General features: G+C 43.5%; 1 protein-coding gene across 4 annotated transcripts in view; it reads right to left on the bottom strand.

Annotated features, from left to right (window-relative positions):
• Positions 1-308: 308 nt before the first annotated feature.
• EPN2 (epsin 2) overlaps positions 309-13641 on the bottom strand; it is a 43606-nt gene continuing 30273 nt past the window's right edge. For 3 of the 4 annotated variants that reach the window (XM_053992167.1, XM_053992166.1, XM_053992168.1), the window contains 6 exons: positions 11605-11697; positions 11174-11333; positions 8512-8685; positions 6956-7048; positions 5892-6107; positions 309-4237 (listed from right to left, as the gene is read on the bottom strand). In XM_053992167.1, coding sequence (XP_053848142.1) covers positions 3918-4237; positions 5892-6107; positions 6956-7048; positions 8512-8685; positions 11174-11333; positions 11605-11697 — 1056 coding nt within the window. In that variant the 3' untranslated portion in view covers positions 309-3917. The remainder of the gene's footprint in view (positions 4238-5891; positions 6108-6955; positions 7049-8511; positions 8686-11173; positions 11334-11604; positions 11698-13641) is intronic. The other variant, XM_053992169.1, reaches the window with a different exon arrangement.

Genomic DNA, 13641 nt, shown 5'->3' with positions numbered 1-13641 from the left:
TAAAAGAAGGAATTCAGTCACCTGCAACACAACAAATCTCCATTTTTATTGAGTCAGTAAGGTCTCAGCTGAGCCTGATTTCAGTGAGCCATAGAAACCCTCCTCTCTCCCAGCCAGAGCAGCCTGTCCTGGGAAAAGTCATGGATGCATCAAGGAACCCACAGCATCCCTCAGTCCTCCTGCCACAAAGCTTCCATCAGCTCACCCCAAACCCATCAGCTTCCTGCAAACCTCCACCAAGCAGGGCTTGGGTGGGAATGGGAGAACAAACACCACGCAGAAGCCTGGAAAAAGCAACACAGCTGGAATAGAAGCAATACAATTTTAATTCTGACCAGTCACCTCCAAACCCCTCGTCTTTCCACTGTTCTGATGGCATCGTTTAAATATCACATCTGTGACATTGCTGGGGGGGGAGAAAAAAAAATATGACACAAAGATACAGACATTATGATACAATAGTACAAATGATAAATTATTTATACAGTAAATAATGGCAATAGTCAGCACAAATCCAGAAAAAGCAGCTGGCTCCCAGGGTTATGAGCAGTTTGGGAAATATCAGAACACTTGGAGAGGAAGAGTTGTGTGAGATTCTGCTGGGAAAAAGAAATCTCCTCTTTCTCCCCACCTGTGCAATATTCAGGCACAGAGAACACCTCGAGCTGGAACAGCAAAGGGGCACAAGGGGAACAAGAGCTGTCTTGGCTACGGGACTTCCCAAAAACTGCCAACACCACAACCCACCAGGGCTTCCCTTCCCTGCCCCCTCCACGGAGTTGAGTTTCTCTAGAGCATAAAACTGAATAAATAACTGAGCTAATTTAGGGGGGAAATTATGCCAAGGTGTGTGTGTGTGTGTGTTTTCTTTTCTTTTTTTTTTTTTTTTAAGATATTTAACACTTTTCTCTTTGGTCAATTTGACCAGTAAGGCTATTTTGGGCTACTAATGTTTTAAAAATCAAAAAGGGGGAAAAAAAAAAGCACTTTGAATATTTGCAAAGTGAGAAAAAGAAGGAAAAGAGGGAGAAATGGAGAAATGGGGCAGAGGGGATGTGATAGGGCACACAAATATCCTCCAGAAATGTGGGAGGGCCAGGAGGGAGGGGGGATTATCCTGCAGAGCAGGAAAATCATCACAAAATGAGCTGGACCGTTCAGAGCACCCCCAGCCAGGACAGTGACACCCCTGTGTCACCCCCTGGGGACACAGCCCAGCCCAGGAACATTCACCAAACCTGCCACAAGCCCTGTGCCAGGCTGGGATCTGGGCTTGGTTAGTCTCAGCCTAAATATTTCCAGCACCAGAATTTGGGCTGTGGCGCCTCAGGGAGCCTCCTTTGGGTTTGTTGTGCCAAAAATGTCTCTATTTAATATAAAAGGGATAAAGTTCTGGGGGCAGTGACTTGGGAGGAAAAGCAACAATTTGCCATTCAACAGCTTCATTAAGCCAGGGGCGAATTTACAGTGACAGCTCCAACTGCAGATTATTTCAGCACTTGAAATATTTCTTATCAACCTCATCTTGCCTCTAGAAAGTTCCCCAGGACGTGGCCAGGACTCTTGGCTGGGCACACAATGCCCCATCCCACTGCAGTTCAGGGGACAAGGGGACAAACCCAGGGTGACCTTGACTCCAGTGCTGGTCCAATCCAACTGGGAAAACAACCTGGGAGGAATCTTGCCACAGATCAGCTGGAAAAAAGCACTTTCCCCCCCATCTGCAAGAATCACACCCTTCCTGCTCTACACTTTTCAATAGCCTCAACAACAACAGAAAAAGTCTTTTTCTTTGCTCTGAAAGGCAACATGAATGGGGTTTTGTTTTGTTTTTAAAGACAGGCTGGGTGTGGACAGCAATCCTCTTCCCTCCTCTATAAAAACAAGGATTGGGAATGCTCCCTGCCAGTTCCAGAGGATCCCAGAGGATGCCAGAGGATCCCACACCTGCACAGGAACATCCACACACTGAGCATTCCATACACTACCAGAGCTACCCTGACCTGCACAGCTCCAGTCTGGGCTTGTCCCTAAATCTGATCATCCTTCAGCATCCCCTTCCCACCAGGAGATGGATCCCAGTCCTCCCATGGGATCCAGCCCCTCTCCAGCCCCACAGGGAATTGTTCCACCACAACACAACCCTGGCAAATTCTGTTTTCCCCCTCTTAAATTAAGGAAAGGCCACCAAGTCCGTTCAGAGGTGCCCTGCAGGCAGGAAAAAATCCTTTTCCATGGATTTTTGGGAGAGGCTGGGGCTCCAGCAGAACCCCTGAGCGTGGTGAGGAGTTCAGACATGAAAATTCATTGAAAAGGGATAATTCAGCTCCCGAGGGATGGCTGGACATGGAAGCAGTTATCCTACAGAGTGCACCTTCCAAGAGGAAAAATCAGTGGATAAAATGAAACAAGTTCTGTTTGTACATCAGGATTTTTAACAGCTCCACAAGTTTTACAAGGAAAATAAAACCAAACAGCCTCTCTGGGGGGGATCTTCATCAAGGCTAAAAGTCTGGGGATTGGGAAATGGGAACAAATCAAGGGAAAGGCAACTTTAGTGTTTTTTCTTTTTAATGTAGTCTTAAATCATGTTATGCTCAAATTCAATTCATCTAAAAATAATTAGTCACGAGGATTTGTTTTTGATTTGCATTATGAATACTTCATTTAAAAGTAAATATTTTAGTGTTAATCTTCCCTTTTAAACTCTCTTTACAGAAACAAAGAGCGAAAACCATAAATAAGAGGGCATTAAAACCATAAAAATGACATTTGCCAATATCTTAATTTTTCAGCCAGACTTGATAAATCTATCAAAACCAGACAGTTAAATAAGAACCACATTATAAAAATTAGCAAAAAAAGGACTATTAGGTAACTCTGCAAACTCAAAATATGAAACTGTACTAAACAAAATATGTGCAAAAGTATACAAGAGTAACTGCATATAGCAAGGTTAAGCCTGAATTAGTTTTAAAGCTTGCCCCGGTGAAACTGAATTCAAAGTTGTCCCACTGTATCTCTTTTTTTTTTTTCCTTTTCTTTGTTTTTTCCTTTTTTTTTTTTTTTTTTTCTTTCAACTCACATTGTAAGTCAAATAAAAACAAAATACACATGAAAAAACTTCCAAACGAAGCTGGTACTGGACAAGCACAGAGCAGGACACTCACTCAGCACGAGTGCAGCCACTCACAGAGTTCCAGGAGTCCTTAGAGTAGTGTAGGAATTCAACACTGCACACGACAGCACAACTCGAGCATGGTCTTGGGTGTTTTGTCTGGGGTTTTGTGTTATTTTCCTTTCGAGACAAGCTTGCTGCTGTCAGTCACACCTCAGAGATACCAAAGCAGTGCGAGTTTGCAATGTTTAATGCATAAAAACCAAGCCCCCCTGGGCCCTCCGGGTCGGTCTCTTCTAAGAGTAAGGACTATGGGTGAACCAACAGTCTAGAGCTGTGTGTAGTTATGTGCAAAACATTCACTAGCACTCGGAATCTCAGGTCTATCTTACGGGCAGAGGAAGTGACAGATGCAGGGGAAGAGTAACTTCAGGAATCCAGCACATGATCTGACATCTACAAAATAGCCAAGGGAGTTTTCCAGTGGCAGGTTCTCTCCCTAGAAAGTGTGTTTGAAATGATTAACAAAGTAACAAAAATGGGCAGAATCTAACTTTGGTGAAAAGTCTGAACATTTCACATGATGCTCAACAAGCCAAAGTAAGGTACCATCTGTAGCAAAGACTAGATTTAGATTAACTGGTAAGTAGCGACAACTCTTCAAAGATCATAACTGTAAACTGCAAATCTACTTCCAAGTCTCTCACACACCGTTCAGTCCACACAGGCCACGTTCGTTTCGCTGGAAAGACTTCAGCCTGGAAACACTAAGAAAAGAAAAGTTCCTTTAATCGGGTCTTTATAGGAGGAAAGGGTTAGTTGTATTTGCAGCCTGGGAGGCTGCTGGCGGCATTCCTGTACTGTGCAGAGCTTGGGGCATTGATCCTGCAATGCTCAGCCCCTGGCCCATCCTGATGGTGCCCATGGCCGGCAGCGGTGCCATCCCCACGGGCACGGGGGCCATGGAAGACAGAGGTATTGGCTCCATGCTCATCGGGGGCACGGCGCTGAAGGAGGGGCTGCTGCCCATCACGGGGCTCGCTCTCATCTGGTTCAGGGTCAGAGGCTGAGGCTGGTTCACCTGGAAGGGGTTGATTGGAGTCGCTGCAGTAGCGGCACCTGAGGGGGGAGAGAAGGGACAGTGAGGCACTGCCGTCAGCACCAGGGGCTGCAGTCATCTGTCCTGGCAAAGAACCCTCCCCATGCCCAAAACGCCCTGTGGAGCATCTGCCCCCCAGCAGAGCACAGTGTGTTCCCTGGAAGCAGCCAGTGCCTCCAACACCCCTCCACTGACCAACAGCTCCCACCTCTGACAGCCCCCACCGGAGTCACAGGTTCTCCAAGCTTGGTTACCTGCAAAAGCCCTAACCACGACATCCACATCACTGATTTGATTTTTTATATGCTGCTTTGCAAGCTCTCAGTGCTCCTTTACTGCAGAGAGTGAGTTCACATCAGGTATTGGGAAGAAATCCTTCCCTGGGAGGGTGGGGACGCCCTGGCACAGATTCCCACAGGAGCTGTGGCTGCCCCTGGATCCCTGGAAGTGTCCAAGGCCAGGCTGGACAGGGCTTGGAGCAGCCTGGGATAGTGAAAGGTGTCCCTGCTCATGGCAGGGATGTTTTTTAAGATCCCTTCCAAACCATCCTGGGACTCTGTGATTTGTGTGTTTGCTCCAAGCTCCCAGCAGCCACCTCCATTTTCGTGTTTCTGGCACCGAGCTCGGACAAGAATTCCCAAAGTAAACAACTTGTTTCCGAATTACAGCCGTGCTCGAAAAAAGCAGAGCACAACTTTCCCAGCCTCTGAGGCTCCCTGGATTGCTGCCAGCCCTGCAAATTCCTTTTAGTGTACAAGCCCAGGATTATTTGGATGGCCCAGTGACCCCTCACAAACTTTTTGTAGTACCCGGGAAGGGCAGACACACAGATTTCCTCTCTCTCCCTGCTCACTGCCAAGGCTGCTCAGAATCATTGCTTTTTTCCTACTCAGGGATTTTAATAAATTGACTTTTTCTTCCATTGGAAGAGTGATGAAAATAAATACTGAAAGAGCATTTGCAAGTTTCACCCTATGAGCAACACAGGAAAACATCAGTGCAAATTCAGCTTTTAAAAAACACATCTGGCACATGTTTGGTGTCACCATTTCAGCCTGCTCCAAGCAAGGGCTCACTTCTAACAGGCTCAGCTTGCAGGAGAACTGCAACAGCCGATTTTTTTTTTTCCACAATACACTAAGAATGTGTTTCCAGCTCAAAACTGGCTCACTGTGCCAACCTAAGAGACTAACCAGCAGCTCACTGAATTACCCTGCAGAGTTTGCTCTCTGGGACCTCAGGCTGCAGTCAGAGATCTCCTGTGCCTGCTGCAGCTCCAGGAAAAGGGCAATTCCAACCTTCTTCCACAGGAAACTCCTACCTGTTACCTTTCCAAGGCAATCTTACCTGTTTTGACAAAATCCAGCTGAAGTTCAGCCATTTTTAACAAGCCCAAACCTTCTAACACAATTCTGAGTGAGGGAACTGCTGGAATGAAGTTCAGCTGCAGACCAAGAGCAGAGACTTTGTGTTTTCAGGGACTGTCACTGTGCTGGGTGAGCCCAGGATGCCTCCCTGAGACCCTCCTGCTCTTGCTCATGATCTGTTGGCTGAAGTAACCAAAACCAAGCCCAAATCACCCATCTTTAACCCCACCAGCACCGAGCTGTGCAGAGTTTTCCTGCAGGAAGGGAAAGCTCAAACAGAAACGTGGAGAACTGTGCAGAAACCAACCTGGTGCCAAGAATGGGTTCAGAGAAGTAACAGGTTGTGGTGGTTTAGACACCAGAGAATCCAGGTTCACCAGGGCAGCGTTGGGGCCCAGGAAGGACTCCGGGGTTTTCCGGGCCGTGCTCTGTTTGCCTGATGTCCCACTCGAGTGCTGGGACTCAAAGAGATCAGGACTCGTGGTACCACTGTGCTGAGATGGCAGAGTGGAACCTGATTCAGCTGCAACAACACAAAGGGACAAAGAGAACTCCTGGTTAATGCACAGAGGCAGGCAGAGAGGAGCCTGCAGTGTGTGAGAGCAGAGGTGCTTTATGCTAAGTTTGTGTTAGTCAGGGCTCAGTGTTTCAGGCTGTTACACCCTCTCAGCATGCAAGCAGGTCAATGTCCTTTAGCAGAGCATGAAGAAGCTGCAGTCAGAGTTGCAGTGCTCTACTGATGGAATTCCCACAGCTTTGCTGCTCCAGGTGGGACTCACAGGCTCCAGGGAACAGATACTCCAAAGCCTTGGCTTGTGCCCAGGCCCTACACCACTGCTGTGCCCTTCCTAGCTGGATTCCAGCCAGGGATTTCTTCTCAAAAAGCCCAGCTGTGCTTGAGGCAGAACCATCCTGAGAGCAAAGGTACCACAGCACCGACAGGGTCTGGCAGTTTTGATTTACTGACCATTGACCAGAGGAAAAATAAATTAAGAGTATTCAGAGAAGGCACTTTCTCATCTTCCTGCTGGAATTTACACATTTGAGAGATTCAGTCAGCATGGTTCTGGTTGAGTCTCTGAGCATAAGCCCTGCTCCAAACATGTTGGACATTGGAAATTAGGAAGTCCAACAAATTTCTGGGTCAATGCAGCAAAAGGTCACAGGGTGCAATTCCACGGATTACAAAAGGCCCATTCCCCACGAGTTCATGCACAGGCCAAAATGCGAACAAGGAGCTTTTACTGCTGCATCATCACTTCCTTCCCTTTGTGAAAACTGATTTTTTTGTTCAGTAAAATTTAAGATCAGAGACATTTGTTGCCGTGACTGTCACCCAACCTGTCCACATGCTAAGAATTTGATTCGTACCTGGCTTTTTGGAAGTTCGAAGTGTGTCAAATTCAGAAAAATCATCTTTAACTGTACCATTCAAATTACTGAAGAGGTCAAAAGATGTACTTCCTGTTCAAAACAACAAGACAGCCCTGTCATTAACACATCTTCGGTTGCATCACACAGCTGATCCTCCTGGAAGCAATTCCTAACCCATTCCTGTTACCAAGAAGCCACCACAGGTTCCAGGGCAGCAGCTGGGAGTGCTCCTACTCTGAGCTGGGAGCAGGAGAATGTCACAGAATTGTCCTTTCTGACAGCATGGAACAGCTAAATCAGAGCAGTTTGCTTTTGGATCAGTGTAGGGCACACCTGAGCATGCTGGGGTTTGGTTGATTGAGTGTCTGCATTAGAGACAAGCAGATCTTGCTGTGGAAGGAGAGAACAGAAATGGATTTACAGCCTCTACTATCAAGTGTTAATCGGCCCTCAAGGAAAACACCACCAGTGATGATTTCATTTCTGTTTCCCAAGTGGAAAGGAGGAGGAATGCCAGAGCAAAGGTTGTGGAGATGGCAAAGCACCAGCTGAAGCACCAGCACTCACCCAGAGTTTGCAATCAATGAAACATCACCATTTCCAAAGGCGGACACACTCTTACCTCAGATTGGAGGCACAAAAACAACACCTAAATGATCAGCAATCACACTCCTGAACAGCTGTGAGGTTTGTGTGGGCATTTTTAATTAGCTGAAATGTTTTCTTAGTTTACTTTTAACCTTCAACACATTTCAAGCAAGAAGAGCTCAAGATGACAAACCCCAAGAGAATGAGTGAAAATGGAATATAAAAACAATATTTATCAAGAACAAAGAACCACCAGAGCTAAATGCTCATTTCACAATGCTCCAGTTATTGCCCTTTGCCCAGGGAAAAGCTGCTTAGACAACTTTTTGCAGCACTCAGATTCCTTTGTCTGTTGTGTACGGGGATGAGTGACGAGCAGAAAATGCATTTTGGATGCTTTTAGCCACGGTGCCAATATGAAAATGCCAGGTATTAACACTCATCAAGGTTGTATTAGTTACAAAGCATGAAAAGACAATTGCAGCAGCACCTTTTCCATCTTTACTCAGGGAGGGTTTCACACCCTCAGTCTGAAGGAACAAACCTTCATTTGCACCTCTAAAAGTCTCCTCCGAGCTGCTCAACCTGTCAATCTACATCTGCAGAGGCATCCATCTGCAGAGCTATTTATCATGAGGAAAGGTGAAATTAGAGTATCATTCATTGCCAGAAATGAAGTCCTTGTCTAATTAAAGATAAAACCCAAGAGCAGCAGCAGTCCCAAGTGCTCAGCAGGCAGCCACAAATACCAGGAGGAGCACGAAGCAGCACCACTAATTCAGAGCTGTAAGTCCGAATAATTACATTTAAATTTCTTTTTCCTCCTGGTTATTACAAATCCCTTTTGCTTTGAAGACCAATTCTGCCAACTGTCCAGCTTCTTTGAACCACACAATGCAAGAAAACCATTTGGACTTCTCCTCATTACTCAAATAAGGTGGATATGGGATGAGAATATTGCTCACCAGAAGTGGAGAGAGGTTTGTTTGCAGGTGCTGATCCCCAAGGATCCACAGAAGATTTTGCTGCAGTAGAAGATGGCTGAGCAGGAGCCCAAGGGTCCACATTTTTGGCCAGAGGCTGAGCTGTGGATCCTGCTGGTGCTGCCCAAGGGTCAACAGAAGCAGCTGGTTTGGCACCTGCAAGAAGAATCAGCAGGAAGAGAAGTCAGTGCAGCTTCCTTTTGGAAAGCTTTCCTTGGAGACTGACCCCTCCCAGGGGCCTTTCCTCCCAATTAACACCGAGCATTAACGGGAGCAGCAGCTCAGCACCAGCCACTCCCAGCACTGGTCACACTCTGACCAACAACAGCACCAGGAAATTGTGGGCAAGGCAGAGGAATGAACAATTCCCCTCTCTGATCCTGGATACAAATACCTGCAGTTCCAACAAGAAAATAAACTTGCCTTTGTTCCTGACATTGCCACCACAAGTGACAATCCCTGGCTGGAGGTGACCTAAATCACAGGCTCTATTTATGAGCTCAGGGGAAAGTGAGTTTATAAAAAGCCCAAAGGTAAAAGGTGTGAGATACACAACATTAACCCTTGGACAAAGGAATCTGTAAGATTCAGAGGGAATGTTTTCCAACTCTTTTAACCACATTGCTATTTTATAAAAATATTATCAGCTCCCCTGAGCCAGCTGTGCTTTTTTATTCCCATTTCTAAGCACTCCTGACACACATCTAAGCTGCCCACTGTTAGCCCTTTATTATTTTTAACCCAATGCCTGTGTGTCCAGGGCTCTCATTTTTACTGGAAGATGCTGACAACTCTTCATTCCTACAAATTCAACCACGAAAGGTTTAATTCCCAAATGAGGATTTTATAACCCAAGAGAGCAGGACAGAATCGCCCACACGCAACAACTCTTACCTTCAATATCCTGCAGGTTTCAAATTACAACTGAAAATTATTTTAGCTTTTAAAACTCCATTCCACTCCCCTGGCATCCCAATATTCCTGTAAATCAGGAATGTTGCACACAGTGGCACAAATTCCAGCTGGAATTTTGGGTTTTGTTTCATCAGCAGGCACGTGGTCGCTACAGCTCCGGAGCAGGAAATGCCAGAAGTCTCCAAGGAAGCCCCATTATTCCCACACCAGTACTCCCATTTCCTTCATCTGCCCCCAGTGCTGAGTTAGGAGCAGTGCCACACTAATGACAGCATTTCCCATCACCAGCAGCTTCCCAAAATGTCCTTTCTTCCCTAAAAGGAGCACTCAAAATGAGAGTGTGCTCGGGAAAATCCCTTCCCAGAGCTTCCATCAGCTCCCCTGGAACACCACAGCACTGGCAGGATTTGGGAAATGCAGTTTCATGAGTCATTTTTTTTTACCAGCAAATTCATAAACTTGCATCTTTGAGACTATCCCTGGGAGAATCCAGCAGGGATTGTGCTGTGGTGAGAGAATGCTGGGAAGCACTGAGGAAATGCTATGGCTGGAACTGGTACAAGGAAAATCCTGTCAGAGGGTGACACATCAGGCTGGAGATTTGAGGAAAGTGGATTTTGGTTGCTTTTAGCCATGGAAAAACAAACTGAATGACCTTAGGGCCCAAAATCTGGGCTTTTTCTCAGTTCCTATCACCAAAAAAAAAGCAGGTTTGGAATGATGACCTGGCAGTTGGCCCAGGAGCTTTTTAGGTGTCTTTAATGCCATCATGAGCAGGGGAAAAATCCCCAAACAAGGCAATTCATTATTAAACTTCCAATTTTTCATCAGGAATCTGATGGTGGTGTGTGGATTGCAAATGACTTGGAAGCATCTCAGAGCAGAGGTTGTAGAATCACCAGCCCGAAGCAGAACTGACAGAACAAAGCTGTCAATCCTCATGGAAAAGCTTCATCAAGATTTGCACAGAAGCTCCCTGCCCTTTAAAAAAGTCAAAAATTCCAGCAAAGAAATAGATCCAGCTCCAGTTCCAAGTGTTACACTGTGAGAAACCATCCACTTTCTTTCAAAGGTGGACAGGCTGTGGCTGACCCAGACATCAGCCCACCATACAGGCAGCAACACACACAGAGAAAAAAACCACACAAAAATTTGGCTTAATTGCTCTTTAAAATGTGAAACACTGCACCTTTCCCTTCAGAAATATTCCATGGATTTAGCACTGAAAACCTATGGAACACTAAGTGTTTTAAATGGCAACCTGCATGTTTTTGTCTGCTATAAAAATCTTCATTTAAGTAATTTAATCCTTTTGGTTCTGACCATACACAAACACATCACAATTCTCTAGGAGCAACTAAGGACATGATAATTCACACTGGTGGCCTTCCTAAGCTCAGCACCCTGCCTAAATATCAGATTAAATTCTGGGGATAGTCTAAACCCATGGCACTGGACGCAACCATCAGGGAGACATGAGTTGGACAAGTTGGTTTTGCTGTAAACAGAAATGCCACTCTCCTCTTCCTCAGCATTCAAACTGCACACACAGAAACCCACCTGCTTAAAAAAAATGCAACTGCCATTGGTTTCTGCTTTGAAATGAGGAATTTAGTGAAATGACTGAAAATGGACTCATACACAAGCTGGACATTGCGCAGCTTTGAAATGCTCAAGGTTAAAAAGCAAAACCCTGAAAATGCCATTGCTCCTGGCAGTTTGCTCTTACCAAAGGATTGCCAGGGGTCAGAGGCAGGGGCTGCAGCTGTGGATCCTCCCCAGGGATCCGTTTGGTTGGCAGCAGCAGCAGGAGGTCCCCAGGGCTCGGTTTTGGGCGGGGCAGGTGCCGAGGAGGGCAGGGCATCCATCAGGTCCAACAAGGTGGTGTGCTGAGGGCAGGAATAAGCTGAGCTTTACTCGAGAGCCTTGCCAGGCTTGAAGTACAAACCCGTGACGGTGAAGAAGCAATTATTATTACTATTATTGTTATTATTATTATTTTTCCTTTTACACGTCTGCATTGTCTAGTTCCAAATTTAAACCCACATGGAAGAAGCTTTAAGCTACACAAGAAAGCAAACCCAAAAGCATAAAAGAGCTCAGTATTAAGCTAAGTTTGTGTTACTGTATTTCAGGGAGTTTCTTAGGCGAAGGCACTACCTCCTTCTTTTTGGGAATTTTAATTGTGTCTCTGCGACTCTCCTCCAGAGCCATCTGTAATCTCAGATCGTCCCCGCGTCTGAGGCGCTCCTCCTGCAAAGGAAATCAACACTGGTGATACAGACCACGAGCCTGCTCTGAGCTGCTGCTCCCTGCAGGGCTCCAGCCCTGCCACCCTGTGCTCCACAGGGCTGCCATTTCCACAGAACACACGCCAGGGAAAGGAGCTTTCCTCCGATTCCTGCCTCAGGAGCACCCCGACCCTGCTGCGCTCACAACAACAGCCAGCTTGCCGCTTGGGATTGTTCTATTCGTTCCAAAATTAAAGTTAAAAACACCACGGAACTTCACGTGAAGAAGCCATTTTTAAATTAGCATCATGGTTTTTCAGCATTCAGATCACCACTGAGGGGTGCAGGGAGCTAAACTGAAATTTCCCTTGCTTCTGTTCACTTCCCTCCACGCTGGGGCAAGATCCACCAAGGGAATCAAGTCCTGCCAACTCCACGTGTAATTTGAAGGTTTAAACATCTGTAACTACAATGTTTATGTCACATTCAACTCCTTTAAATATCTCTGCTTGCATCACGTCTCTCAGAAGTTGACTAATCCCCCAGCTTGTCATTTTTGAAGCTACTTCAAAAGCTTAGATTCTGATTTGTGGTTTTGTTCCCTTTATTGCCCAATAATGATAAAGGTTACTGGGTGATAGTTTCCCTTTCCAAGCACTCATGCTTAACAGAATTGTAAACTGAATTGTCAGAGGAAGCCTCTGAAATATTACAGGCACTCAGCACGGCTGACTTGAATTTTCACTCAGAGCTTTGTTATATATTAAAATATTTTATCCAAATTTAGTCCAAATTCAGAATGAAGCTGCTAAGAATCAGCACAGGAGCATAACCCAGGTGATAGATTAGGAGTCAATTTGCTTTAAATCATTCTTTTTAATATATTCTGGTGCTTTGTGCCAGGTCACCCTCCTGTTCCAGGAACTGGGATCAGAATGCAGTGACATCCATGGAGCTTTTCAGGAGAGTCCTGGTTTCAGCTCCTCCTAACCGAGAACAGCTTCAGCAATGCGATGATTAACATCCTCCCACACAAAGTCTTCTCTCAAAGTGACTGGCATCTTCCACTAGTCTCAACAGCTCGGAGGCTGAAGTTACTTTAAAAAGAGATTTAAAAGAATAATAATAAAACCAATAAAACCCACACATAAGATTCCACCTGGAGCAAAGCCAAGCTGCCATAAATGAAATGAAATTAAATTAAATTAAATATAATAAAATGAAATAAAAATTTAAAATAAGATAAAATAAGATAAAAATAAAAATAAGATAAAGTATTATAAAATAAAATGATATATAATAAAATATAAAATTAAAAGTAAATAAAATAAAAATAAAAAGAAATAAAAATCATAATAAATAAAATAAAAATAAAATTTAAAAAATAAAATAAAAATAAAAATAAAAATAAAAATAAAAATAAAATTAAATAAACCGAAATATAAAAATAAAAATAAAATAAAATTTAAAAATAAAATAAAATAAGATAAAATAAGATTAAACAAAAGAAAATAAAAATAAAAGTAAAATAAAATAAAATAAGATAAAGTAAGATAAAATAAGATAAACAATAAAAAAAAAAAATTTAAAAATAAGAGAAAATAAAAATAAAAATTTAAATTAAAATAAGATAAAACTTAAAAATAAGTAATGAATTAAATAGGATAAAATAAGATAAAATAAAATAAGATAAAATAAAAAATAGAAATAGAAATAAAAATTAAAATAAAAATTAAAATAAAATAAAATAAGATAAAATATAATAAAAATAAAAATAAAAATAAAAATAAAAATAAAAATAAAAATAAAAATAAAAATAAAAATAAGATAAGATAAAATAAGATAAAATAAGAATAAAAATAAAAATAAAAATAAAAATAAAAATAAAAATAAAAATAATAGAATAAAAATAAAATAAAACTAAAAGAAGATAAAATAAAATACTATAAAACAAAATAAAAATAAA

Source organism: Vidua macroura, chromosome 16 (assembly GCF_024509145.1).
Source record: "Vidua macroura isolate BioBank_ID:100142 chromosome 16, ASM2450914v1, whole genome shotgun sequence".
Classification (NCBI taxonomy): Eukaryota; Metazoa; Chordata; class Aves; order Passeriformes; family Viduidae; genus Vidua; species Vidua macroura.
Note: the sequence above shows the minus strand (reverse complement) of the source record. Positions and strands in the feature narration are given on the sequence as shown.